The 26,301-nt window shown below is 56.7% G+C and overlaps 1 protein-coding gene across 4 annotated transcripts; it reads right to left on the bottom strand.

The window, feature by feature from the left end:
• Window positions 1–17,177: 17,177 nt before the first annotated feature.
• OPTC (opticin) lies at window positions 17,178–25,275 on the bottom strand. Of its 4 annotated transcripts, XM_040462326.1 has the most exons (8): window positions 25,058–25,270; window positions 23,399–23,630; window positions 22,535–22,673; window positions 20,857–21,024; window positions 19,769–19,971; window positions 18,508–18,603; window positions 17,865–18,062; window positions 17,380–17,495 (listed from the first exon to the last, which is right to left on the bottom strand). In XM_040462326.1, exons 1-7 carry the CDS (start codon window positions 25,249–25,251, stop codon window positions 17,892–17,894), a joined length of 1,203 nt encoding a protein of 400 aa, XP_040318260.1. In that variant the 5' UTR covers window positions 25,252–25,270; the 3' UTR covers window positions 17,380–17,495; window positions 17,865–17,891. The 4 variants fall into 4 exon arrangements, with proteins under 4 accessions (XP_040318261.1, XP_040318260.1, XP_040318259.1 ...); XM_040462325.1 differs by lacking the exon at window positions 17,380–17,495 and having other exon boundaries at window positions 17,705–18,062; window positions 25,058–25,269; XM_040462327.1 differs by lacking the exons at window positions 17,865–18,062; window positions 18,508–18,603 and having other exon boundaries at window positions 17,178–17,495; window positions 25,058–25,272.
• Window positions 25,276–26,301: the final 1,026 nt, after the last annotated feature.

Below are 26,301 nucleotides of genomic sequence, written 5' to 3'. Positions count from 1 at the left end.
GGCCAGGGCCTCCGGCTCACCGATGCTTGCTAGAAGAACATTTTAGAACATCCCCAGACTCTGGAGTCGGAGGCGAGATACGATAAAAGAGGGGATGGGTAGTGCTAAAGGTCATAGGAGGGATGGGGAGAGCACGTAGAAATAGGATCCCGGGGACCTTACTGCTCCAGATAGCCAAGGACGCGTGCGGGGCACAGGGGGCGGCAGAAGCCACACAGGAAAGGGGTTTAAGTGCAGAGAGTAACGTGGGGTCCAGTTCGAGTCCTTGATCTGCCACTTAGCCTTTGGTCAGCTCGGGCCGATTCCTTAACCAGCTGTGACTCAGTTTCCGCATCTGCAAGAGGGGGCTAAGAATAACATCTACCTTGTGGCTTATTAGGAGGATGAACTGAATTTATATTTGCCAAATGCTCAAAGCAATGCTCGGCAGGTGGCAAGCACTACATGTGTTTCTATGAAATGAGGTTCAGTAAGTTACTGGCTCCACAGAGCTCACAGAGAAAAGAAACTCTTACAGCCCAAACACCAAGCCCCGGACTCAGACCTGTCCGTTGCCCCGCCCTTCTCCCTGTATCTTTTTCTTTCCCTCTCCTTCTTTCCAACCCTCCTCCCTGCCACCACCCACCCCCTCTCCCCCAGCCTCCCCAGAGATTCCCTTGGCCTCCTCCCAGCCGGGCAGGAAACTTGCATCCAGATCAGTGAAAGAAGGGGGTGTTGGGGGCTGCGGAGCCTGCAGAGGCTGGGAGCGGAGTGAAGCCAGGCTGCCCGTTTTGGCTGGCAGTCCCTGCTCCTCGTGGCGGGCTCCAGGGGAGGTCATGCCAAGAGCAGACGGATGCGGATCGAGATTAATATAATCACTATATTACCAGCCCCGCTCACTCCCCCACTCTTTCCCTTAATGGTGATGATTATACTTATTAGAGGCTCAGCTGCCAATGGTTACTGATTCCCCCCGCTGCAGCATTTTAATCGGAGATGTGCAGCTATTGCTGGCAACACAAGTCTCCGAGGACCCCAGGACAGGTGTGGAACTAGGCACCGGGACCTTTTCAGCCAAGGCAGGCGAGGTCCCTAGGGTTCCAGAGTCATGCAGAGCACTTAACTCAGAAACATCCAGCTTCAGCCTGGTGGCAGCGAAACGGGGGGTTGGAAAGGGCAGCGGCCCCACCCTGGGCTTCTCTCCGCAGAGGCCGATCGGCAGTGTTTTCCAGCTGGGGCGTGGCTGGCGCTGGCTCTGCCGGATGGACGGTCTCCTCCCCTGACGCATGGGCCTTCTCTTCCCTGCATCCCTTCTTGACCATCCAAGTTGCTCATTCGCATCCCTCCCAGCTGGTGCAGAGGGGTGGGCTGAATGGAGCTCGGGCGACTGCAGAGCCAGTAAGGAGCAGTGATCGTGGTGAGGTGGGAGTAGCCATGACACCCTGGCCCGGTGTCTGGGGTTAGGGGTGAGGGTGAGAGAACGCACATTGGTTGAAGTCCTACTATGCGTTAGGCACGGTATTAGGAGCTTTGCCCCTGTTATTTTCTTTAAGCTTCACATCACCCTTCCCAATGGCACGTTACTAAACCCATTGTACAGAGGAAACTGAAGCTCAGAGTGTCAAAGTGACTTGCCCAAGGTCACTCTGCTAGAAGGGGCAAAGCTGGGCTTGGCCTCAGGTCTTCAACTTTGTAGGTGAAAAAAAAAACACATTCTTTCACAGATTGGTGGTGGTAGAATCTTCTAGATCTTGGTGGATTCTGCTCATCCCCACCCTGATCTGGGCAGGCACCGAAGATCTTTGATGAGCTTCAGACTCACCACACACTTGAGCCCAGGTGAACGGAACCTGTCCTGTGTGCGGGCCGCTGGCCTGGGCTCTGGGGTTGGGCAACAGCCCTGGGTTGCCGAAAAGAGCTCGTGGGCCCCCCCCACCCTGGGCTTCAGCTCTGGCTCCTGGTGTGCCCTCCAAGCCCCCTTCTGCACTGGTGTCCTGTGGCTGAAGCCCTTGTCCCTTACCGCCTGGGGGCCTCTCACGGTCCCAGGGTCCTGCTGCTGGCTGGCACCTATCGCTCCCCCACCGCTCAGGATGCCATCCTGTCTTCCGGCTGCCTCTGTGCAAACCACGGCCACGTGAAGCTCTTGAAGCAAATGCAGAAGGGGAGAGGGGCCAATAAATGTCAAGTGACAATTCGATAAGTCAAAAATATTAAACAATATGAAAACGGATTTCATACACCCACAAACAAATGAATGTATAATGTGACCATTTTTCAGTTCAAGTGAAAATGTTAAGTGAATTAGGTGTTAACGGTTAAAAGTGATTGCAGGCCTTTGTGGTTGGCGCTGGCGAATTCTGGGTCCTTCTGGGGGCCTGCCCAACCGCTGGCTTGTGCCTGAGGGGCCAGGACTAGGCAATGTCCCAGGCATAGTGTTGCTGAATCCTAGAACTGGAAATGTCACAGAAACCCCGTAGCGGGGATTTGTCCTGGCACACTGCTATGCTTTGGTGCTCTTTTGACACGGGGGCCTCCCTACTTTCTGAGAAGGTGGGATGGAGGAGGGAACATAAATGTCTCCAAGCCGTGCCCCTCCACCCCACCAGAGGGGTCCCTCGCTGAGCTCCTGCTTTCCTCCTTGTCTCCCTGCCCCCGCCCCCCTCGTCTCCTCTGAGAGTTGCCTCAGAGCCTGGTGCACTGGCAGGCCCACGCTGCTATCTCTGACCTCCCGCTGCAGGCGACTTCTGCGCCTCGGACAGGATGGCCCACGTCCAGGGCCCCTGCTCCACTGGGGGCGGCTGCGGCCTTGCAGCCGAGGCTGGGTCTCTTCGGCGCTGGGGCCCGCCCTGTTATTCTTGTTATTACTATTTTGATTGGTCTGTGCCTCTTTCTGTGCCCACCCCCTGCCCCATCTCTCAGAACACTGCACACGCACCCTAGACCCAGCTCCCCACTCGAGGGGCCTGGGGTGCTCGTTGGCCCCGACACCCTCCTTTCCCCGCAGGGTGCGGCTCCAGGCCTCTGCCGGGCAGGCCCAAACGCCACCAGCTGGACCGGCCCACCGAGCTTCACCCTGCTCTTGTCCGGCGACCTCCATCGTTCCCCTGCCCGAACCCCCTCTATGCTCGTGGTGACGGTGCATTCTTCCCGAGGAGGACGCAGCTGGGCGAGCAGAGGGGCAGGGCTGGAATCCCGCGGATCAGCTGTGGGTCATGCGGCGAAGCACATCAGCCTTCTGAGCCTTAGATCTGGTCAAGGGTATGGATCAAATAAGCCCCTCGCCTGGCATCTGGTACACGGTGCCTGAGTCCGTCCTACCTCTCCGGTCCCCTTTCCTCTTCCGAGTTAATTTATGTCCTTCTGGCATCCGGTCGGGACGGGGACGTGCCAGGCCTGGGAGTCACTCAGCAGCCGGGGCGAGGAGTGGGGGGCTGATAGTGGCCGGAGTGCCGTCACCTCGGCCTCACCTGCGTTACCTGAGCAGGCCTCAGTTCCTGCTCCTAAGAAACGACGTTTCTGGAGCCACCCAGCCCCGGTGGCTCCTGATGCGCCCTGAGACTTGGCGCGTGAGTCAGAGCAAGCTGATACCACAGAAATGAAAGGAGCCAGCCCTGTGATCTTGCTGTGATAATGAGCATTTTATGAGCTTCTCCCGTGGAACTTGGAAACGCATCAGAGAGGCAGGCTGCTCTCGGTCCCTGCGCTGGATGCTTGGGATTCCAGCACAAAGGGCCTTTGTGAATTTTCCCTCCCCTTCCACACACCTGCTGCTCCTACGCTATTCTAGTGGCACCAGGGGGGAGGTAGGGGAGTCCTGCGAAAGCAGCCTTTCAGGGGAGGGGGATCTGGCCCCCCCCACCCCGTTCGAGAACTGTCCTGTGGTCTCGCAGAGGCCCCAGAGCAGCCCCTTGGGCACCACGACTGCTGGCTGGGTTCTAGGGGGGGGGGGGTCCCAGAGGGAGAGTTTAGAGCACGTCATATTTCTCTTACGGCACAATTAACAATGGCTTCTGTTCGTCGAGTCCCGCGCGCCAGATAACGGCAAGCACGGTGTGTGCGTATATTAACTTAATCCTCGTTAAGAACCCTGAGAGGGAGCGGTGTCCCCATTTTACAGACGAAAGAAAGGAAACACGAGAAAGGTAGCTTACCTGGGGGCAGAGCGACGATTCGAGCCCAGGTTCCCCTCCACGAGTTACCCAGACGGAGCCTTGTCCCCGGGGACTATATGTGGTCTAGGGGTAACTTTTCTCCCTCTTTCTTCCTGCTGGTGAGGAGAGCGGGGCCTACTGTGTATGAGTTGGGGTGTGGTGGGAAGGAGCTGGTGTCCATAACCAGGCAGGGCGAAGGGAAACTGGCGAGGGGGTGTGTGGGTCAAAATCCCCTGAAGGGACGCGGAGAAGAGCCACGATGATCCTCGGGCCTAGCGGGGAGTGTGGAAAGCGGAGGGATAAGGACCCTCAGCCTTGTCCCCCCCCAGCAGGTGTCCAGCAGCTGACCCCGCAGGGGGGCTGGAGGTCCAGGGAGCCTGGCTGGTGGTGCCTCAGCAGCCAGTCTTCCGGGCACAGGGCACAGAGCAGGGGGATGCGGTGGAGGGAGCGATGGAGACTGTGGGGCACGGGGAGCTTCTGGAACTTTCTGAGAAATGCACGCTGCTTGATGTTCCAGGACGCCAAGAAAGGGGTGGGACGGGAAAGCAGATGGTGCTGGTTGGCCAGCAGGTTTCACCTGGTGTCCTGGGTACGAGAGTCCTCGGGGAGGGTCCCAGAGGGGAAGAACAGAGGCCTGCCTGAATGGAGAGGGGAGCCCGCGGAGAGGGGAGGAGTCGGAGAGAAGATGAGGGGAGGGAGAAGGAAGGGAGAGAGGAACAGCCAAGGCAAGCCCACCCAGGAGGAGGGCTTCCTGCTTTGCACAACTTCAGAAACACTGTCAACAGCCACTCTTTCTACAAATGTGCCCCGCACTCTGACGGCAAGCCCGTCCCTGCCATCTTCCTGGGCTGCCTGGCCCACGAGAGCTGGCTTCCTGCATGAGCGAGGAGGAGGCGCTGACTCTTCCAGGGAGTCTTCCGCTGGCTGACCACAGCCCGAGCCCTCCTGAGCGTCTGTGCTCACGCAGTTAGCATTGCTAACATTACTAACGTTACTAGTTAACGTTACTAACTAGCCTCTTCAGGCTGCAAACTCTCTAGAAGGGGGTATGTGTTTGATTTGTCAACATAACCCTCACGCCTGGGAGTAAGGGAGCCACAGGGGGTTGAGAGATGTTCTGTGACCCTCCCCTTCACCTTCAGAAAAGAGAACTCTGCTACCCAGCCAGTAAGGTAGGCCTCTTCCATCTGCTAGCCAGGTGATCCCAATAGGGCCAGCTGCCTCCAGCCCCAGGCCCTCCTCCCCCAGGGCCCCGCATCTACCTGCTGCCGGCAAGGGTGGCCCCCATGACTGTTTCTTTGTTCCCCCTCCCCCCCAGCACAGCTGATGCCGAGTGGTGGGGTTGGGGGGGGGGGGCAGTGGTAACCCGCTGGCATCCTTGCTGGCCTGTGCGTGCATGGATGGGATACCTTGCAGCCCGGAGGCCTGAACAAATGGCATGCGAGGCCTGGGGGAAGAGTTGGGGAAGCCTTACCCATCACCCCTATGGACCACCCAGCCTGCCTGGCAGCTCAGCTTCCAGAGAGATCACTGCAGCTCTACTCTACCTGGAACCATAGAATGGAGTTCTGATCGGATCGACTTCCAGGAGATGCGTCTCTCCCTCTGCTAGCTGCTGGCCCCGGTGTCTTTTACGCCTAAAGGAGTGAGGTGGAACGGAACCTGAATCCATTGCAGGAGAGCTGGGGGTTGGGCCCGTTTCTGGGGCACTGGCACAGGGAACAGGGCTCAGCCGCTGGGTAAGCCACTCCTCAAAGCACCCCAAGGCTTTCCAAATCGATGTCCTGGAAAAGAGGGAAGAGATGATCTTTTGGACCCTTGATGGCTCACCTTGCCCTCTCAGCTGTCCCCAATCTGTGTCACCTGTGTCACAGAACTTAGGACCTGGTTGGAGAGACAGGCCAGGGGAGATGGCTGAGAGAAGGAGCCAGTTCCCCACTGCCCCCATCCAGCCCCTGGGGGAACCTCTCTTGTGTCTGAGTTGCTCTGCTGTCATATTTCTCTCTGCTCAGCCCCACTGCCCTGGCTGCCCTGAGCAGCCCTTGCCTGCTCATCTCTCATCCTGGCTGCAGGGCCCTGAGTGCATCTCACAGAGAAACCTTCCTGCCCTAGGCCTCCAAGGAGATGGAATTAGCTGTCAGAGAAGAGAGGGGTTTCCGAGGGGTCAGCGCGCCGGGCCCTGCAGGATTGATACATTATGAATCATGGATGGCACATCCCACTCAGTCCCAGGGCTCCACAGCCAGAGAGAGGGTCCCTGCCTTCCTTCCCCGAGTCAGCCCCTTCTCTCTGGCGTCCCTTTAGCGTGAACTAATTTGACAAGTAGGTGCATTCCTTGTTAATATTACTTGGTTGCTTTTTTTAATGAATGGGGATTTTGTGCCCACCTCTCCCGTTAGAGAGCTCTCTGAGCAGGAGGGTCGTGCATTTTCCATCCACTGGAGCCGGCCTAGAGGCCTGGACTGCCAAGTGATGCTCAGCGTGCAGGCGGCACTGTGACTGCTGATGGGTGGCGGAAGGAGGACCCAGGGGATGAGGGGAGAGGCGGTGCGAGCCCAGACTGCTCGCAGAGCACTTGGGCTGTGCGGTGCCCACACTGGCTCCACGGGAGGCCTGACTCCTCTCCTTCCCTTCTGGGTGGTTCGCCTCTGCTGTTGCTGCCTCTCTGGTGTCTCTTCTGCTTGAGCGCCCACCGGGCCGTCCCCGGGCCGGTCCCTGGCCAGGGGTGATCGGGAGTCTGTCCCATAGCCACTCCTGGATCCAGTTCGCCCCTCTGCCCAGAGCCCCACACCCGCAATGTATCGCAGGGCTCTGAGTTCACACCCTCAGGCCGGCTCCCCGCCCTAGACCCCAGGCTCATCTCCTTCAAAACCACCTCGCACAGGACTTCCCAAATACCGACCCCAGCCCTCCAGATCCCCCGCCCCTGCTCAGCCCTGCACTCCCCACCCCTCCCGGCTCCAGCCTTGCCCAGCACCACATGCCCTGCCCACCGGTTGTGCCAAGCTAGAGCCAGCCATGGGCCTGCAGGACGTGTCGCCCGCCCACCCTTCATCCCGTGAGCACCCCCACTCAGCCACAGGTCTCGCCTCCAGCACCTTCCGGACCACCCTGCCTTCAGAGCGCCTTCCTTGCTCTCTGTCACCCCGGGGCACCGTGAGTGGCTCCTGCCTTGGCTCTGTGCATCACCTCTGCAGCCATTACCACTCTGTGTTTTGATGATTTGTTTGGGTACCCACGCACCCCTGCACCAGGCCTTCTCTTCCCGGCGCCTGAGGTCCCCCGGCACCTGAAAGAAATGACTCTGAATTACTGAAGGAGTAGAATGAGGACTGATTGGGTGTGGGCGGGCCCCACGGGCAAAGGCTTACAAGTGAGGGGCAAGAAGATGGAGCGGGGGAGGGGGTGGGTGGGGAGAGGGGCGGTGCAGGCAGGGCAGAGGAGCAGCGTTGGAGGGAAATGAGAAAATAGGGCCCGATTCAGCCACGGAGGTAATAATGCTTTGAATATACAATGCACCTTTCCCTAGCTGTCCCCTCGGCAGGCACCTTCTCAAAGTGAGGAAAATAAACCTGTTTTCCTTAGGCCAAAGCCTGATTTGATGATAGACCTTCTCAGCTTCCCAGGAGGCGGCAGTGGCTGTGCTGGGTGGGGAGGAGGCAGGCAAAGTAAAGGGTAAGGGAGAGAAACAGAGAAGGGAGGAGAGAGACAGGAGCGGGGGAGGAGAGGAAGAGAAAGCTCTTGTTCTGTGCACTGATTACTAATGTGGTGGAAATCTCAGCAGGTTCTGTGGGGAAGCATTTATTGTGCATGAGAAAGCAGGCAGTGTATTAAAGGAGCTGTCCCCAGGCTCCTGCAGCCAGCTAGAGGGAAGGGGCCAGGAAGGACAGGGCTGGCCAGGCTTTGGAGGCTGGCCCCGAAGCACCAAGGTGGAGAGGACAGAGGGCCTGAAATCTTGGCTCTGCCCTGGTCCCTGGTCACCCTAGGCCCTCTCACAAGGGGACAAGGCTCTTCTGCTCCCCAGGGGGCATTTCTCCCACTCAAGTCACAGACTCCTTCCTTGGGTGGGTGGTGGTGTTGACATGGTCCCTGGGGCCCTTTCTCTGCCTTGCCGTGGAGGGAGGGGGCGGGGCGGCTGCATCCCACCCAGTCTTGGCATCAAAAGATGCCAAGAAGCTTCCGGGAGTTCCTGTCCCCGAGGGAGGGGCCGTTCCTGGACGGTGGTGGGTCTGGGCAGTGTGCAGATGTCGTGAGCGAGTGGGCCTGCCCCCGGAACTGTGCCCCGTCTGCACCAAGGGGAGCAGGGCAGCCCCCCCCCCACAGTGGGGGGGCAGATGTTCCCAGAGTGTCATGGGGGAGGCCCTGAGACTCAGTAGCTGGCCTCATCTTTAAGCCCTATCTTCTCATGTCTTTGTCAAGAAAACAAAAGGACACGAGGCATCTCAGAGTCCCAGACTGTACCTTGGGGATCATCTAAACCAACCCTGTCATGGCCCAGAGAAGAGGAACAGAGAAGCGCCTTGCCTGAGGCCACACAGCAGGGGAAGCTTCCTGCGGGGGACCCTTCTCACCTGTGCTGCAGTCTCCTTGGTGCTCCCAGCACTAGCGAGCAAGCGAGCGCTTAGGTGACCTGACCTTACCGCTGCCCTCTGGGAGCTGCTCAGTCCCTGCTCCTTAAGCCCCGGCCCTGAGGGCTTTCCTGCTGTCACTCCTCCCCCAGCTCCTGTCTCCCTTCTTCCTCCCCTTCACTTCCCCATTTCCACTCATCACCCTCTCCAAGCTACCGGGTTCTTCCTCCTTAAATGTTACACTGGCTCTGATCACTGTCACCTTCCAGCTGGTGAATCACACTTTGTTTCTTTCCTTCCCTGTGCTTTTAGCATCTCGAACAGGGACACAAGGGGGGTAGGGGGGTTTGAGCTCCTTGCAGAAGGACCCATGGCACCCCGGGCAAAATCCCGCAGGACCTTCATGCTCAGAACGGTGCTACCTCCCACCCCTCCCACCACCCGGCACTGGCTGCTCCCCTCGGGCCTCCCCTGTGGATTCACTTGCCCTGCTTGCTTCTTTCTGTGCAGAGCCCGGTGGTTCCCTCGCTTCTTATGCTGCATCTGCCTGCTGGTCATGAAGGCTGGGGCTCAACCGTCACCACCTCTGAGAGGCCCTCCTTGACTACATTTTCTTTCTTTTCTAAATTTATTGAGAGAGAGAGAAAGAGAAAGAGAGAGAGAGAGAGAGAGAGCAAGTGAGGGAGGGGCAGAGAGAGAGTTGGGGGAGAGAGGGAATCCTAAGCAGGCTCCCCACAGTCAGCGCAGAGCCCAATGTGGGGCTCGAACCCATGAACTGTGAGATCATGACCTGGGCCAAAGTCTGATGCTTAACTGAGCCACCCAGGCGCCCCTTGACTACCTCTTCTAATGTCACTGGTCTCTACCATTAGTCTCTGCCACATCACCTTCATTCTGTTGCCTTCTAGCATCTGTCTTTGTCTGAATTATATTGTTTATCTGTTACTGTATGTTTATTCCATGACTGCCTGTCTCCCCCACTGAGAACAGGGACCTTGTCTGTGTTTATCATAATGTCCCTGGTGCTTGGCATTTAATAAAGGGTTGTTGTTCCAAGAGTCAACGGAGGGCACGGGAGACGGCCAACACTGAGGCAGGGCCTGGATCTATGTAAATATCGCTGGTGGGCCTCCGGGGTTCCTCCGCCACCCTGCCCAGAAGACTGAGTCTCGGGCTCCAGGTGAGACGGGATGGAGAGCTAGGGGATCCGCATCAGCCTGGGTGATGGAGGAGTCGGGGCTGCTGGCTTCCCCAGTGGGGCGTGTCCCCTTTCTCCAGCGTGGCGTCTCTGCCGTATTTATTACTGCTTCTTCGCAGGCTGTCCTAGACGGTCCTAGACGGTACTCAGGAAGCAACAGACACCCACCCACCAGACCTCGCCCTGGGAATGGAGTGGTGGGAATTGGCTTGACAGTGGCTCAAAACAAACAAACAAACAAACAAACAAACGCTTTCCCTCTTCCGGGATTCCGGGCACACGATGAATGAATGGTTCCTGAGCTCCAGAAAGGGCGGAAGCAGTCGCCCTAGTCTTCCAAAGCTGCGGTGTGCAAGAATGTGGGGGGGGGGGGGGGTTGGGCAGGGAGGAAGAGAGGGGCAGGCCGCCTCTCCCGGGGTTCCTATCTGCACTGGGATGAGACCAAAGCTCACGGGGAGCTCAGCGCCCCCCCTGGACACACCCCCCCTGGGGCTAGTTGGGATTCTGTTTACCAATAAGGGAAGGAGCCTATTGTACTCGGGGTGGAAGCAGCGGAAAGAAATCAGTGAATAGGAGCTCCGGAGCCAAGAAGCCGGGCTCTGAGACAATAGATAGGAAGGGAGGGGGTGTGAGAAGATCTGCATTGGAAAGGCTCGGAGGAGAAATCCAGGTGTGCCTGGGCCCCCATCTGGGGGGGGGGGGGGTGGGCTAGGAGAGGGAAGGGGCAGAAAATGAGCCATTTACAGTCTTATTTCTATAGCAGGTCTGCCTCTCCCCGCGGCCCCGGAGCGCGCCCAGCATGTGTTTATTACGTGTGTTGTATGTGCAAGGCTCCCGGAGGAAGTGTGAGGTGATGGTGTTTTAGCAGCTGTGCTAGACCCCCAGCACCGATCCAGGAGGGCCGAGGGCTTTGCAGTCATTTCCATTCTGCCCTACTTGTGTGACCTTGAACAAGGAACTTAACGCCTCTGAGCTCTTCTATAAAATGGGCAGTGCCCACCTCATGGCCGCACTATGGGAACTGGATGTGGTAATCCATGCAAGGCAGAGGGCTCGCACAGTTTCCTGCTGACGGGGGCGGGCTAGCTTGCTTTTCCCGGACCTCTGGCTGTTCCTTAAAACCAGAGGAGATGGCCTTCTGCACTAGGTAAAGTCCTGCCTGGACACAGGGGCTTGGACCAAAGGATGCTGGGGAATCTCGGGGCCTGTGGAATATTGGATTTTTCTCACTTTCTCCTCTTTCTCTACCTTCCAGAATCTCTGCAGGGATGATGCTTGATACACTGACTTTAAGAAAGACCTGATTTTCAGACCACCTTGTTCAAAAGGAGCAGCATCTACGTCGGCAAGCTGATTTTAACCAAGTACATGGATGCTCTGAAAGACTGGAATCCCAGAAGACTACATTGTTTTTTTCCTTCCTCTGCAGGGTGCCTTAGCTTGAAACATCTGAGTAACTGCTTAATACCTTCCTACTCTGCAGAATATTCCCAGCTTGGGGGCTGTTTGCATCTTTCTGGCCTGGTATTTTTCAGGACTACCCAGAGCCACTGCCAGGAGTCCCACTTCTCCTCTGCCCACCCCACTCCCCACTGCCCCCCACCCCACCCTATAGCACTCCTCCAAAGGCCAAAGACTCACCTGCCATTGCTTGTTTCTAAGGTTCAAACGTACCTTCCCACCTGTCTCCCAGGACACAGTCTCCTGGGGACTCCTTAGATTCCCCCAAAGAGGTGCCGGGCCCCAGGAGCCTGTCCTGGGATGCAGGGGCCCTTCTGGGGGAGACAGTGCCCCTCCTGAGCAGGCATGTTGGCGATCCTTTGGTGGGGGTATGCTGATTACATACAACGTGTGGCTCAAGGCCTGTAGCATCTTGTGTCAAGATGGGTCAGGACAGGTGTCCCTGTCAAAGGTTCCTGGGCCCGAGCGGGAGAGTCTGGATTGTTCCCTCGTCTGCAGGGACCAGAGGAGGGGCTCAGGAGGGCTTGCAGCTAAGTCAGCTTTTAGGGTCAGAGTGCAATTGACTTCGGATCAGAACTTGGGAGACGGGACCTGTCCTGTGCTGCCTGTTTTCTGTCCTTGCTTCCCTTTCTTCTCACTCACCATTGGTATCTCTTCGTCGGTGCTGGTTGGTGCTGCAGCCAACAGCAGGGAAGGGTCTGGTCTTTGTTCTTGGACTAGGAATGGGATGGGGCTGTGGGTACATACGAAACCCCTCGGGCTTGGCTATGCTTTGAGCAAGGGAGCTGGGGCCCAGGGAGTTCCCAGGGGAAGGTGGACAGAGTGGGGTGCTGGTGTGACCCACCACACGTCACACAGCTAGTCAGGGCCTGGGGCTGTGGACTCTCATTCTAGTGCTCACTCCCTTGTACCACGGTCCCTTTGCAGGTGGCTGCAGCGGGAAACACTGCCCTCCCTCCTGTGTATGAACCGTGTGTTAGACATACAGCAAAGGCAAGGATTCTGGAAGGCAGGGCTGGGACCGCCAGGCCAGGAGAACACTAGAAGCTATTTGCTCTGGTGCCTGGGGCACAGAAGGGGACAAAGGGAAAGGAGACAGAGGGCTTGCAGGGGGAGGAGAGGAGGGGGAGAGTGTTCTGGGTGCATGCTTAGGGGGGTGTTTGAGGGGGGGCGGGCGGGAGGTGTTCATGGGTGACCAGGGCCGCAGGGTTGGCCAAGTCGGGGAGGGGTGCACAGGGTGGTCTAAAGACAAGGAGGCCTGAGTTTGGAGAGTTTATTTTAGTGCAGCAGGAAGAAGGTGGTCCCTTGGCGGCTGTGTCACCCCTGGAAGAGGAGGGAGACACGGGAGGGGTGGGGGGAAAAGCCACGTCCTCCCTGCATAGGGAGACCCTGGTTCAGGCTGGCAGCAACGGAGGGACGGTGGGAGGGAGACAGTGGCTGCTGGAGAAGGTACAGCTGGGCCAGCTGGAGAGACAACCTTGAGAGAGAGGAGGGGCAAACCTGGGCTGGCGTGGAGCGTGGGGAGAGGGGAGGGGCGGACGGAGGAAGGAGAGGATGAGAGAGTTCCAGACGGCCGAGGGGGCGGGGCACAGCCCGGTCCACCTCCCGTCTGTCTGCCTCCCTCCTTCTGGCCAGAAGCAACAAAGGCGCAGACACGCAGACACGGGCATGTGGGTGCTGGGCCGCCCACGCGCCTGCGGGGTGGGGGCAGAGATGGGGGGGGCAGTGTGTCCTTGAGCCTTAGGGCTTCCCTGAGCTCAGATCCTCAGAAGCCACCGCCACCCCCTTACCTCGTGTGCTGCATCAGGATTCCGGCCGGACTGCCTTGAGGCGGGCTCAGGACTCAGGCTCTGTGAGCGACTCCCATGGTTTCAGCCTGGGTGATGCTCTCCCAGTTCCTGCTTTTCAAGGAGCCCTTGGGGGCTGCTGAGCGAGGGGACCAATCCTGCGCTCCTGCAGCCGGGGATGAGATTTCGCGTTTCTCCTACCGGGATTCCCAAGAAATGATGGCGATCCTTCCTCCTCACCCTCAGTCTTGCTTTTCCTTTTCCTTCTCTTTTTTCAAGTTTTATTTAGTTAAGTAATCTCTGCACCCTCCGTGGCGCTCGAACTCGCGACCCCGAGATTAACAGTCGCGTGCTCTTTGGTCTGAGCCGGCCAGGCGCCCCTGGTCTTGTTTTTTCTATATGTTGAGTCATCTTTCTCTTAAATCACTCAGCCTCCCCTATTCTATCTGGAAACCAGGGATAATAATACCTTTCTCACAGAGTTGGTGGGACTGTAAATGAGATCCCATATATGAAAGAGCTCCGTAGAGTGCAAATTCACAGCGGAAGCATAAGAGATTATGATTCCCAGAGGGGACTAAAGGAAAAGGCAGGAGGAAGCAAGTCCAGGCGGGGTCAGGGGAGGAAGCCCTTCCTGGCGCCCTCCGGTCCCCACCAGTCCCCTCTGGCCCTGACCTTGCCATGGATCTGAGGGCGGGCAAGTGGAGGGGCGGTCACGGCAAACTCCCACTGCTGGGGTTCCCTGCCTGCCCCCCCACCCCGCCTCCTCACAGGACAGGGCAGGACAGAAGTCTGAAGACTGTGGGGTGGGGGGGGGCGGGGCTTCTTCCTACAGCGCTGGCTGGATGGCCACCGAGGAGCCACCCGAGAGCAAGGGCCCTCACCAAGGTGGCCAAGGTTGAGCACCGGTGCCGATGGCCACTAACGACCCGGATGAATGAGGCTTGGGAAGTCCTGCTCTTGGAAGACGTGGATTGGAAGCCAACCTCGGACTGCTCATCAGCAGTCGGTCCGGCAGTCAACGTGCCTCGGCCTCACTCTGCATAAAGAGGTGCTCTCTGCTCCCCTGCCGGGAGCCTGACCCTAACGCCTGCGGGTCCCTGAGAAGCCAGAGCCCCAGCTCCTTCTTGTTAAGATGTAACAGCTGCTGGGAACCGGCTTGGATTTCTCTCCCTGCCCATCCCCTCTCCGGATTCCAGAGAGGCCTGGGGACAGATGCACCGTTTAGAATTTCTTCAAGGGGGGCGGCCAACAAGGGCATTCTTCCTATTCCTTGGGCTTCCCTTGCCCAAAATGGGAGATGAGCTGGGGGACAGCTGCACAGGCAGCAGGTCCCTGGGGAGATCCTTCCTGCCCAGGGTAGTAACACAGCCTCAGGAAAGAAACCCTCGGGAGCCGCCGCCTCCTTTGGCCTGGAGAGAGGTGCCTGCACCCAAGGGAGGTACAAGAGCGGGACTTGGGACCCCGTGTCGGGAGGGACGCGGTTTTGAATCCCGGCCCTGCCACGTGCTGCTCTGTTCACTTGGGCCACCGCCTGTTGCCCTGTCCCCAGTGTGGAGATAAACATCCCTAAACATCCCTACTCTCTAGGGTTGTTGCTGGGGTTCAGTGATGTGCCTAATAGCTTCTATTACAGCATCTGGCCAATTCCGGAGCGCGGGGACTACTGGGCCCCTTCTCTGCCACAGAGCGGGGGTCAGATGACTTTCTGTACTCAGCACAGATTAACCTTGGGGCATGTGGGTATGATGTGGCTTCTAGCACAGAGGGGCCCCAGTTCTGGAAAGTTCTCTTTGTTTTTTTTTTTTTTTTTTTTTTTTTTTTTTTTCCCACACAGGGTTTCTTGCAGTTGGGGTCTTGAAGCTTTCAGGTGTGGTATGCCTAGGACTTGTTGTAACCAAACAGAGAAGGGCATGGAAGAGGATAGAACTGATGGATGAGAGAGAGAGAGAGCCCTCCCACTGTAACGAGCTCCTGAGAAGACGGAAGAGGAAGAGCCAGACTTCACTGTTCTGAAATTCCGCTGTTCTCTACCGTTTTGAAAGGCAGGGAGCGATTGGCTGTTTTCCTCAGTTGTGCCGGAATCCCTGGATCTCTAGGAGAGTGGGAGCCGGCAGCACAGGAAGCACGAGGGCACCCTCTCACCTTTAAGACTTCCCACTCCAAGGGTGGGTGGGACCTGGGTGGCTCTGCCCGTTAAGCCTCCGACTTCGGTTCGGGCCGAGATCTCATGGTTCACGAGTTCGAGCCCCGCGTCGGGCTCTGGGCTGACAGCTCTGAGCCTGGAGCCTGCTTTGGACTCTGTGTCTCCCCCCCTCTCTCTCTCTCTCTCTGCCCCTTCCCCCGCTTGTGCTCTGTCTCTCTCTCTCTCTGTCAAAAATACAATAAAAAATATACGTTTAAAAAAAAAAAAACAACAACAACTTCCAGCTCCATTTGCAGCCCGTGAAATGTATCGAGTCTCGGTTCAGGCCTCAGCTAGCCACGTGAGCTCCAGTTAAGCACTTTATCTTCTGGAGTTCTTGATTTCTTCATCTGAAGAATGTGACTAATAACCCCTGACTTGTCTGTGTACGGGACTGTCCTGAGGACCCAAAGAACTTGGAGAACTTTGAGCGGGTTCCCTTCCACGTAGGCCACAGACACATACCTGCCCAGCCGGACTCGGGGACCGTCCCCCCACCGCCACCTCGAGTGATTGCCGTGGCAACTGAGTGCCCGGCTAACCCCCGCCCCTTGGTCTAGTTTCAGCTTAGATGTTGTTTCTTAAAGGTCTTCGGGCCTCAGACTGGGTCTCCCTCCTGTAAGCTCTCATAACATTCTGCAGAATCCTCTTATCACGTGTGTCAGGAGTTGCGTAGTGTGGCTGTGTGACCGTTTAGCATGTATCTTCGGTGCCAGACTCTAAGCTCCAGGAGGCAAAGGAGTACGTCTGTTGCACATCATCAGATCACCAGCATGTAACACAGTGCCTGGCACCGGGCAGGTAGGTGCTCGATAAAATCCTTGCCGGATGAAGGAGTCAATTGCCTGCCTCGACCCCCTTTTATCCTTCAGTCAACCCCTGCTGCCAAGCGCCCATCTATTACGTCCCTCTTGCCCAACATCTCCTTATAAGGAGAAGGGCGACATTTCTCCTGTCTTCATAATTCAAGGAACAAGTCAGCTAGATCATAGTTGGCCTTCTTCCCATCTCCCATCACAGCAGACCTCGCCCAGAACCCAAGGCTGCAGGTGAGTAATTGCTAGTTATTTATTTATTTATCCTTGCGCAAGGCTGCCCTCTGGTGGTTAAACACGGAAGCGAGCACGGGAAGGATTGAACCGCCCAGGCTGAGCCGGGCTCAGAGGGTCCCCGGTGTGCCAGGAACAGGTAAGTGTTACAAGGAGGGCATCCGGGTGAAGATTCTTGTCAGTCTCCGTCCTTATTTTTTTTTATTAAAAAATTTTTTTAATGTTTTATTCATTTTTGAGACAGAGAGAGACAGAGCATGAGGAGGGGAGGGGCAGAGAGAGAGGGAGACACAGAATCCAAAGAGGCTCCAGGTTCTGAGCCGCCAGCACAGAGCCCGACGCGGGGCTCGAACTCACGAACCGCGAGATCATGACCCGAGCCAACGTCGGACGCTCCACCGACTGAGCCACCCAGGCGCCCCTAGTCTCCATCCTTATGAATGTCTCCCTCCAAATCTAACAGGAAGCCCTTGGCCTAGGAAGAGCAAGAAAATAAAGCCTCATAGAAACCCCACCCTACCCTGGTGGGCGAAATAGCTGTTCTGTCCTCAGTGGTGAGCTGGCAAATGTTTAACAACCATCTCTCTCTCTCTCTCTCAGAGAATCCCGATGTGTAGCATTGACTGATTTCCATGGTAGAACTTCTCTCACCATGGCCGATTTCAAACTACCAATGTGATGTCACTTGAAAGTGTTGTCGGGAAAAACAAGCACTAAGGGGCCCGTCACTGTATACTGCATCACGGATGCGAGTAAGTCCAAGAACTTATTGGTTACTAGTAAAATAATTGGGAAGTCATGAGTTTGAGTATTTATTACATGTGCTTTCAACATCATATATCTAAATGCGAGCTTGTAATGTAATCCTGAATAAAAGCCCTGTTCAGCCACTGGCTTACAAAAGTCTGGGAAGTGTAATAATTGGTTCTGTAAGCCTCGTAGTAAGAGCTGGCTCCCGCATGCCATTGCTTCTCCCACTTCCCCCTTCTTTTTCTCCTCCTCCTCCTCTTCTTCGTACATGACTTCCCGGCATTCTGTGTGGGTAGGACGGATGGCGAATATGGGAGTGAGCTTTGCTCCAGACGCTGCTATTTTCTGAGTCAGGAGCCATAAGGTGCTAAGGAAAGAGAATGAGAAAATGCAAATTTGGCTACTGCGGGACGCTTTCGCGTGTGTGTCTGTGTGCGTGTCTGTGTGCGTGTGCCCGCGTGTGTGTACGTGTGTCTGTGTGTATGTCTATGTTTCCGCGTGCACGTCTATATGTCTGTGGGTATGTGTGTGTGTGTGTGTGTGTGTGTGTGTCTGTGTATCTGTTGTATGTGTGTCTGTGTATCTATGTGTGCGTGCATGTGTGTGTGTGTGTGCGTGTGTGTGCGTGCGCGTGTGCAGCCCGTGGGGGCAGGGGGCGGGGGTGAGTTTTGCAACTGGATCAGGGGGCCGATTCCGGCCTGGATGACAGACCACCGCGTGGAGGCGAGGCCCGCACCCTTCCCGCCGCACGGGGAGCGGTGAGCTAGCAGCAGCGGCCGGTGGGGAGGCGAGGCAGGCAGAAGTAGGCGCTGGGGAAGAAGCCCAGGTTGATGGGATTGCCGTCTAGGCGGATGTCTTCCAGCCGCCTCCGGCTGTGTTTGTGCTCCTCAGTGTCACAGAAGGCGTCTTTCTGCATGGTCTCTATCATGTTATTCTGGAAAGAACACATTGACAGCTGCCAAACCTCCCCCTGGAGAGTCTGCCCCCAGGCAGCGCCGAAGGCACGGATCAATCCGCTCTCCCCACCAGCTCCCCTCTTGGGAGTGTAGAAACCGAGGCACATGAGGCCGAGGCCACGCAGCAAGGGGTGAGGAGGGAAGGCCCGTGGGGGATGGATATGGAGAGCAGAGAGGGAGGAGGAGGAGGAGGAGGAGACAGAGGAAGGAACCAGCCACCGGTGAGGTGGGGTGAAGGATGCTGAGGGACAGGAAGCATCTTCGGAAGGAAAGGAAGGCCGTCGCGCCGAGGCTGTGGGCGATGGCCTGGGCAAGACCTCGGCTCCAAGCCTCCAGTAAGCTCCCTGGGAAGGAGACCCCACCGCATTCTCAGGATGCCCCTGGGCTCTCTGCAATGCTCTTGGTCTTGGGGAGGCTGCTTACCTGCAGGTGCAGTGAGCGCAGGCTGGGGGGCAGGGGCCCGGGGATGGAGTCCAGCAAGTTGTCAGCCAGGTAGAGGAACTGCAGCTTCTCTAGCCCCTGGGGAGGAGGCAGAGGGCATGGGAGGCTGGCAGGGGTCGTGGGACCTGGCAGTGACAGGCGCCCAGCGGGGCCCCAGTGTTCACTGAGGGCCTCCTCAGCCTCAGCCACGTGTCAGGCTTGGGCCTGGGTGCTGCACGGGATGCCCAGTCTCTCGGGAGCTCACAGGCACTAACTCTCACCAGGGGCAGCAGGAGAGCTGCTGTCATTGAGGTCTGGCAGCTGGGGGAGGCTGCCGGAGCTGGTAATGAGGAGCAGCGAGGGGTAGGCGGGGGAGAGGGGGCGCGGACGGGGTGGAAGGGAGGACAAGGGGCCATCCCAGTTCAGCCTCAACTTTTCCCAAATGAGAAGTCTCCAAATCTGGTCCTGGAGTGGCTGTGAAGAGAACGTTCTGGAAACGTCTGGAGCGGCAGAGTGAGAGCCGCAAGCACACGTTGAGGCAGGCTGAGCGGGTGCGTGTGGCAGAGCTGGGCGTGAGCCCCTCCTCGCGGCCTCCCTGGCACCACTCCTGGAGCTCTCAGAGCCCCGTTGAGGGGGCAGTCGCAGGGGCCACGTTTGTGCCTCGGGTTTAGCCCTTCCCAGCACGAGTGGCCAGCCAGAGATCCATCAGATGGATGGATGCTGTCGCAAGCACTCGGTCAGAGACAATCAGTTAGTAGTGGGCTTTTTTCCAAAGCCCACTTTTTTCCAAACTTTAGGTAGGGTTAGGGTTGGAGCCAGCACGATCGCAAGTCACAGCACAGCCTAGGTTTTAGGGGCGTAGGTGCTGCGGGGGCCGAGAGGTGAATGGGACAGACGTGCCGAGAGGCCATGTGCCGGAAGAGGCGGAGGGAGAGCTGCTGACTCTCATTTCTGGTGCCAACCCCCCTCCCCCATTTCCAGTAACAAGCCCATGGGGCCTGCATTTCCTTTTCCTGGAAGTTCTTGGGATGGCGTGTCGTAAGACACCCTCTTCTGGAGTCAGAATCAGTTTCTTGAAACCAAAAAAAAAAAAAAAGTTTAATAACAGATGAAGAAAATGGGGTTTGATTTTCATACCCAGGATAGTGTTGGAGCAGGGACATCCCATGAGGGCAAGGTTGTGTGTGTGTGTGTGTGTGTGTGTGTGTGTGGTTGTGGGCATGCGTGGCAAGTGGCAAATGGAGGACTTTAGGCCCTGGCTCACCCTGAAGGCTTCGGGCTGTATTCCAGAGCTCTGGAGCCGGTTCAGGCGGACGTCCAGGACCTCGATGCCAGTGGGCAGCACGGGCAGAGCCGCCAGCTGGTTCTCTGGGAGGATCAGGTCCCGCAGGGCAGGCAGCAGGCGGAGGGCATCATCATCAATGGAGGAGATGGAATTGCTGGAAAGGTCGATCTTCTTCAGTTTTGCTATGGGGTATGGGGGAGAATACAGAAAGTCACGAGACGCGCTATCCTTCCTGGCCCTTGCTGGACCTACCTGTACCCTGCCCCATCCTTTTAAAGATAGGCAATGCCAGCCAGTTCTCCACCCGTGTGAGGTCCAAGCCAGAAGAAATGACGTGATAAACCAGGGCCTCCTGGGAAAGCCCTCAGATTCGGCCATACTTTCTCATGGAGTTCGGTCCTGTGTGGTGGCGGCCCATGGATAGGGGTTTGGTAGAAACCTTTGTAGGGCAAGACCCAATACGCCCACCAATCCTTAGACCCATCCCACCCCCACTCTTCACCATTAGTTGACGTGAAAGGACGCCATGGCCCAGAAGGCTATGGGATTTAGTGGTAGCATCTGGATTTGAGCCCAGGTTTCCTATATGAGGCAGGGTGTAAGGCATAGGAATAACATGCCTTAGGAATGTTAGGAATAGGAATAGGAATAGGAATAGGTATAAGGCACAAGGAAAACACGGCAAACAAAAAATGGATAAATGGCGTCAGTGCTGTGGAGAGTCGACGTAGCCTGGTCTTGTCCAGAGGCCAGGAGGGCACAGAGCTGTAGTGGCTGGGAATCCTGAAAATGGAGGCCTGATCCTATCTTCCCCTTCCCCGCTTTCCAGAGCTTTGGGGAGAACAAAGGTGGGCGGGTCACTTCTGTTATCCAACATCTTCAAGGAAAGGAATCAGGGAGACTTGGGGCTATTTCCATTTGGTAGCTGGGGAGACTGAAAACTAACAGGGAAAGGCTAACACAGGTGGGACGCTGTGTGACAGCTCGTGTGGCTGGTGCCCAGGCGGAGGGCCCGTGGGCTTCCCTCCGCCAGTCCTGCCCTCCTCCTGTGCCAGAGCATTACATACTCAGCCCTTTGAAGTCTCCAGCTCGGATCCGGCTGATGCGGTTGAAGCGGGCGTACAGGTAAGTGGTTGTCTTGGGGAGAGGCGGGATGCTCTCCAGGTCAGCATCGTCACAGTACACGGAGGAACCAAGGCACACGCATACCAGACAGGTAGGCAGGCCTGGCTCAGCTGCAAGGCAGAACACAGGGAGACCCTTCTCAGACTGCCTTCAGCTTCCCCGACCAGTGGCCCTTGACCCAGGGAGTGTCTGAGCCACGGCTAGAACTCAATGTCGCAACGCGCTGAGGCAGTGCCGTGGGCTGCCCCCGACCCGGCCCTCGGCCCCCAACCCAAGAGGAGCAGATCCTCACCCAGTTGTCACCCAGTCTCGGCCCACCGGTCCTCTTATCAGGCCCCCATCCGATGCAGGTTTTCCCGGGCCTGTGTGGGTGTTGCTAGGACATCCACTGGTCTTTTTTCCATAGGGGCTCCTCCCTGGTCCCCAAAGGCACAAGGAAGATAAACTAAAGGCAGAACTAGGCGAAACGGCTAATGGTTGCCGGTCCTGCCATCTGCCTTGTGGGCGAGGAGTCAGACACGTTCCGTCTGGCTCCGAGAAGCAGAATGAAGCCACGACGGAGTGGACAGTGCTCGCCTAGGATTCATTTCCCGTTCTAATGGTGTCGGCCTCCCAGGAAATAGCTCTCTCCTGTCCTCATGCCATGACCGGTGGTCATTAGACATAAGTCAGGCCTTCAAGCCCAAACCGGCTTTGAAAAGCTGGGACGGCTTTGCTGGCTCATACAACTGGTGCAGGTAGTTTCTGTGACTTGCCACTGCAAGAGATTACGGGAGACCACCGCTCAGCCGACTCAAGGGCGAAATCTGTTAGCAGGGGCACGGCCCCAAGATTAAGAGGCAGCTTTTCTTTGCAGGCAGTGACCACTATGGGCGGAGCAGAGAGGACCTCAGGGCCCTCCTTAGCCCAAGGCCTTGAATGGCAGATCAAGCCGAGGCCTTTTATGGTCTTTTTAAGCCCGGGGTTCTACAGCCCCGAGAGGTCATGGGTTCCTACGGATGCCCGGATACGCTAGATCCACGCGAGGCAAATATCTCAGAAGAACAGGAACCAGGGACAAGCAAGTCAGGAATTAACTGCATCCCTCCTCTGCGTCAGTTTGATCCCCAGAGAGTGCCCACCCCTTATGGTCAGATGTGCCGGTGTCCCAGGCTCCAGGAGGGCATCAGGGAGGGGAAGAGAGCTGCTAAGGGGGAATTTAGAGCCGAAAAGCAGTATGACTGCTTCATCTGCCCCCATGCCAAGTGACAGCCACAAAGTTATTTATTCTCCTCTACCGGCTTTTAATTGTCTCTAATCTAATTACCACTCAACCCGCTCCCCTAGTGATGCTGTTAATTAAGGTAGGGTGGCTTTGCTAGAAGAGTGGAGTTCTTGCTTTTCCTTTTTCTTTTCTTTCTTTTTTTTTTTGGCCTCCTATCCAGCAAAAAGCAGTAGGGACAGCTTACAGTAAAGGTTACAGTAAAGGTTAGCTTTTAACTCTCCCTTACAGTAAAGGTTAGCTCCCGACCCTTCCCTCCCTACCCCGACCGCACTTTACTGTAGTAGCCCCAGGGCTGGGTCATGCTGGCTACATGGCCCATGACCTATGCGTACTGAGACCTGTGACCGTGAACTCACCGTGGCTGCTTGGGGAGCCTGGGAGGCCCAGCATAGTAGGCTTGGTCATGGTGGGCTTGGACGAGAGTGTCCTTGGATTCACCGTGCTCTGAGTGGAACCGATCCTGGTTGGAGGACCCAGGCTGGATCCCGCTTTGACCTGGAGACATAGCACGTAGCACACAGTAGGCCAGTTATCGGCTTTGGACTCTGGGGACCTCAGTGACCAATTTCAAACTTACAAAGAGTCACTGTGGAGAAAAGGGGGAGGGAGGAAGGGAACTTCTTAAAGAGCATCTGGTCCAGTATCTTCCTTATATGGAGGAGGAAATGGGCCCAGAGAGGAGAGCACCAGGGATCAAGGAGGCGGCTGGTGGCCAAGCTGTCCAGAGCTGGAATCCAGGTCTCTGGATCGCCCAGGCCGCCATGCTTCCTCTTGCTCAGCACTGAGCTCATGCAGCCAACGGGTGCGGGCTTCAGATCAGCCCCTGCAAAGGCCAGGAAGTGCTGAGAAAGAACTTCAGATTAGAAGACAGAGCAGATGGGGTTTGGAGCTTCTTTTTCTAGCGAGAATATGAAGACAACGCTGACTCCCACCCAGTGAGACGTGGCTTATGGTCTTATGTGACGGCAGGCTACAGATGTATGACTTCTATGGGGGATCCCGTCAAGTTTACTAGAAGCCGACAAAGAAACTGAACTTTTGCTGTCCTCTTTCTTAGCATTATCTACGTGATAAGTTCCTATGGAGGGACAAGAATTTCCACCTCCTGGAGAAAGACGTGGAGGCTTGAGATGCCTGCACTGTGGGCAGCTGGAGAGGGGCCAGGCCCCTGACACCCAGTTCCTACAGGGAACACAGTTGGTCTGCTGTGTGCTCCTTACCTCGGGGAGCTGGTCCCCATAGTCCATGAGCCCTTCATAGTCGCTCAGGTCAATGACCTCATCGTAGTTGTCCAGGTCAGGGACGTAGTTCCCCAGATTCAGGACCGCGTAAGAATCTCCTTCCTCGTTCGTCGGGTATCTCCTCTTCCTCCCCTTTGGGGGAGAAGCTGTCCCTGCTTCTAGCAGCACCAGGGCCAGCAGGCTCAGGAAAGCCAGGAGCTTCATGGGGACCCTGGGAGGAAGTGGCAGCAGAAATGAGGAGGAGGTTAAATCACGTCGTCGGAGCCCAGTCCTGGGGGACGGGCAGGAGGAGGGGCAGCCGTCTAAGAGGCAGGGTTCTCTCGGGCTTTGTGGGAACGACTCACTTCCCACCCCCACACTTGCCGACTCCATGTTGTTATACACTCAGTGCATCTATTGCGTGTGCAAGCCCCCTAACGGCTGGGGCTCTGTCTAGGGGGCTTCTCCTGCCAGCCCCTCCCACCGCCACCCAACTTCAGTGCCTGTGGGCTCTCACACACGCTGAGTTTCGCTCACACAGGCACGTGTAGACACCTGGCAGAGGCTCGTTTACTCATCTCATGCAAGGCTCCCTGTCTGCACACCTCCCTACTAATTAGGCATACACTCGTGCATTTATACAAATGTCCTCTCTAACGACCACATGCGCAGAGTACCATCATTAGTCACCAAGCTAGGTTTAGAGAAATCTCATCATCAAGGAGCCTTGCGGCTTTTTAAAAGATTATGCATCCATCACACATTTGCTCAACAAACATTTATGGGGCGTCTGTTATGTTCCAGGCACTGGACTCCTCTCTGGAGGTGCAGAAATAACTAAGGCACACCTAGCACGCTCAGAGTTCATGCTTTTCAAAACTGACATATAACGTAAAAAGAACGTTAGTTATAAAATATACTTCCTAAATGCAGCTTTTTTTTTTTTTTTAATGCAGCTTTAAAAAAAAAAAAAGTTTACTTGTTTGGAAAGAAAGAGAGAGAACATAAGTGGTGGCGGAGCAGAGAGAAAGGGGGACAGGGGACCCGAAGCAGGCTCCCCGCTGACAGCAGTGAGCTCGACCTCAAGAACTGTGAGATCATGACCTGAGCCGAAGTCGAAGTCGGAAGCTCAACCGACGGAGCCTCCCCGGGGGCACCCCTCAATACAGCTTTTTAAAAACAAATGATCACAGGAACAGAAAGTGTTCTTTGCATGTAGCTGGGGGGGCATGTACACATCTAGAGAGTTCCCTAGATGTCTGCGTGTGTGCACCAGTGATTACGTGCGTGCGTGATGAGCACGTAAGCAGAAACGTCTGCGCGAGTTCCTGCACAGAGGCACAGACGGGTCAAGGAATGTGTGTGGTGCGGGTGTGAGGGAGCCGGCGTGTTTCTGATAGTGCAGCTGCAGAAATGTCTAGCACGTTCGTCTCCTTTATGCATTTCAGCTGGGCCCAGGGTAAGCCCTCTGCAGTGGCAAGAATGATTTTTTCATCAGAGCTTTTGCCCCCCGAAACCCCAGCGCCCAGCAGCCCCTTCCAACTTCTCTTGCCCAGAGGATGCGACTCCCTCCGTCCCCCTGCCCCCCCCCAGTCCCTCCCAGCCTGCACCACAGCCCCTCATTTGCATACCAATCTCACCTCAAACCTTGAACCTCACCCCACACAATGCTGTTGCCGAAGGAACAGAGCCTCACAGCCTCCGGAGAAGTAGGGACTCTGCTGGAAAGGTCGTTTGCAGTGGGCCAGGGTAGACAGCGGGGTGCTGGCTGAGGCCAGCGTGTGGCCAATCAGACTTCTCTTCTTGCTGGTGTCCAGCTGTTCCCCCTTCTCTTTGCTCAGCGGGTCCCCCATCCTATTCCTTTGCTCGGTGGCTGGGAATTTCTCTCTCTCCCTCTACCTCCTCCACGGCCACCCCCACATGTACCGCCCCTCCCCCCCCCACTCTCTTCTCTCCTCTTTCTCTGTTGCTGCCTTTCTCCTTTCCAGGCCGCTCTGAGGGGGCCGGCAGTTCCGACTCCCTAAGGGAACAGACAGCAGGTGGGGGGAGCATTCAGAGGGATGGGGCTTGACTTTCTTGCTTTCTTCCAGATAGAACCCGGAGATTCAGAGAGGCTGAGTTAAGGCACTCTGACCACACCACCACCCACCACCTGGAGCCCCGACATGGGGCCGTAACTGCCCAAAAGTCACCAGAGGGAGGCAGTTCAAAGAGAAGGTGAACGGGGTTGGGGCAGGATTTGAAGACCCGGCTTCAAGTTCTCCAGTGACGATGACGATGATGACGGCAAGGAGGACACAAGGAATTCTCTCAGTCCACTGAGGGTGGACCCTAGAAAGGAATTTCTGATCATGAACACCAGGAGGCATTGTGTGGGGTCCTCAGGGGGCCGAGAAGAATCCTCTCCCCCCACCCCCCACCAAAGATGTATGTATCAGGAGAGATGTTCTTTTCCTTGGTGTCTCAGGCTAAGCGGTTCCCCCCTATTCTGCCAGCCTGTGTGCTTGCCTGGGGGTGGGGGGTTCTTCCTTGCTGCCCCTTGCTCCCTACTCCCTCCCACCGACCACATACTGACTCCTGGCTGTGAAGCTCCCCGACGATCATCTAGTCCAAACCACTTACCCAACAGATAAGAAAGCGAGGTCCAGCTGGGCAGTGACTTACCCAAGGTCACACCGAGCCAGGACCAGGGCTTAGATCTCTGACTCTCGGGCCAGAGAGTTGTCGTTTGTTCACATGACCCTGCCTCTTTTCACCTCATCCCCCATCCCCCACCCCAGCTCTGAGATCATGTGCCTCGATGCCCTCAGAACAGATGGCCTTGGCAGGACGCATCTCTGCCCTGGCATGCCAGGTGAAGGGGCAGATCGAAGAGCCTGGCCCAAGGGCCAGTGCTTGGCCTG

This window comes from Herpailurus yagouaroundi, unplaced genomic scaffold (assembly GCF_014898765.1).
Source record: "Herpailurus yagouaroundi ecotype Mexico unplaced genomic scaffold, PumYag 308, whole genome shotgun sequence".
NCBI classification, from domain to species: Eukaryota; Metazoa; Chordata; class Mammalia; order Carnivora; family Felidae; genus Herpailurus; species Herpailurus yagouaroundi.
This window is presented reverse-complemented; position numbering and strand designations above follow the sequence as displayed.

What these genes read in the sequence shown, in the direction of transcription:
- OPTC (XM_040462326.1), bottom strand. Translation starts at nt 25,251, where the DNA reads ATGGGGGACCCGCTGAGCAAAGAGAAGGGGGAACAGCTGGACACCAGC. An exon ending in CGGCAACAGCATTGTGTGGG is followed by an intron (nt 23,631 to 25,057) that starts GTGAGGTTCAAG and finishes ACTTCCTCCCAG; the next exon opens with GGTCCCCATGAAGCTCCTGG. An exon ending in TACAGCCCGAAGCCTTCAGG is followed by an intron (nt 18,604 to 19,768) that starts GTGAGCCAGGGC and finishes CCTCCTCCCCAG; the next exon opens with GGGCTAGAGAAGCTGCAGTT.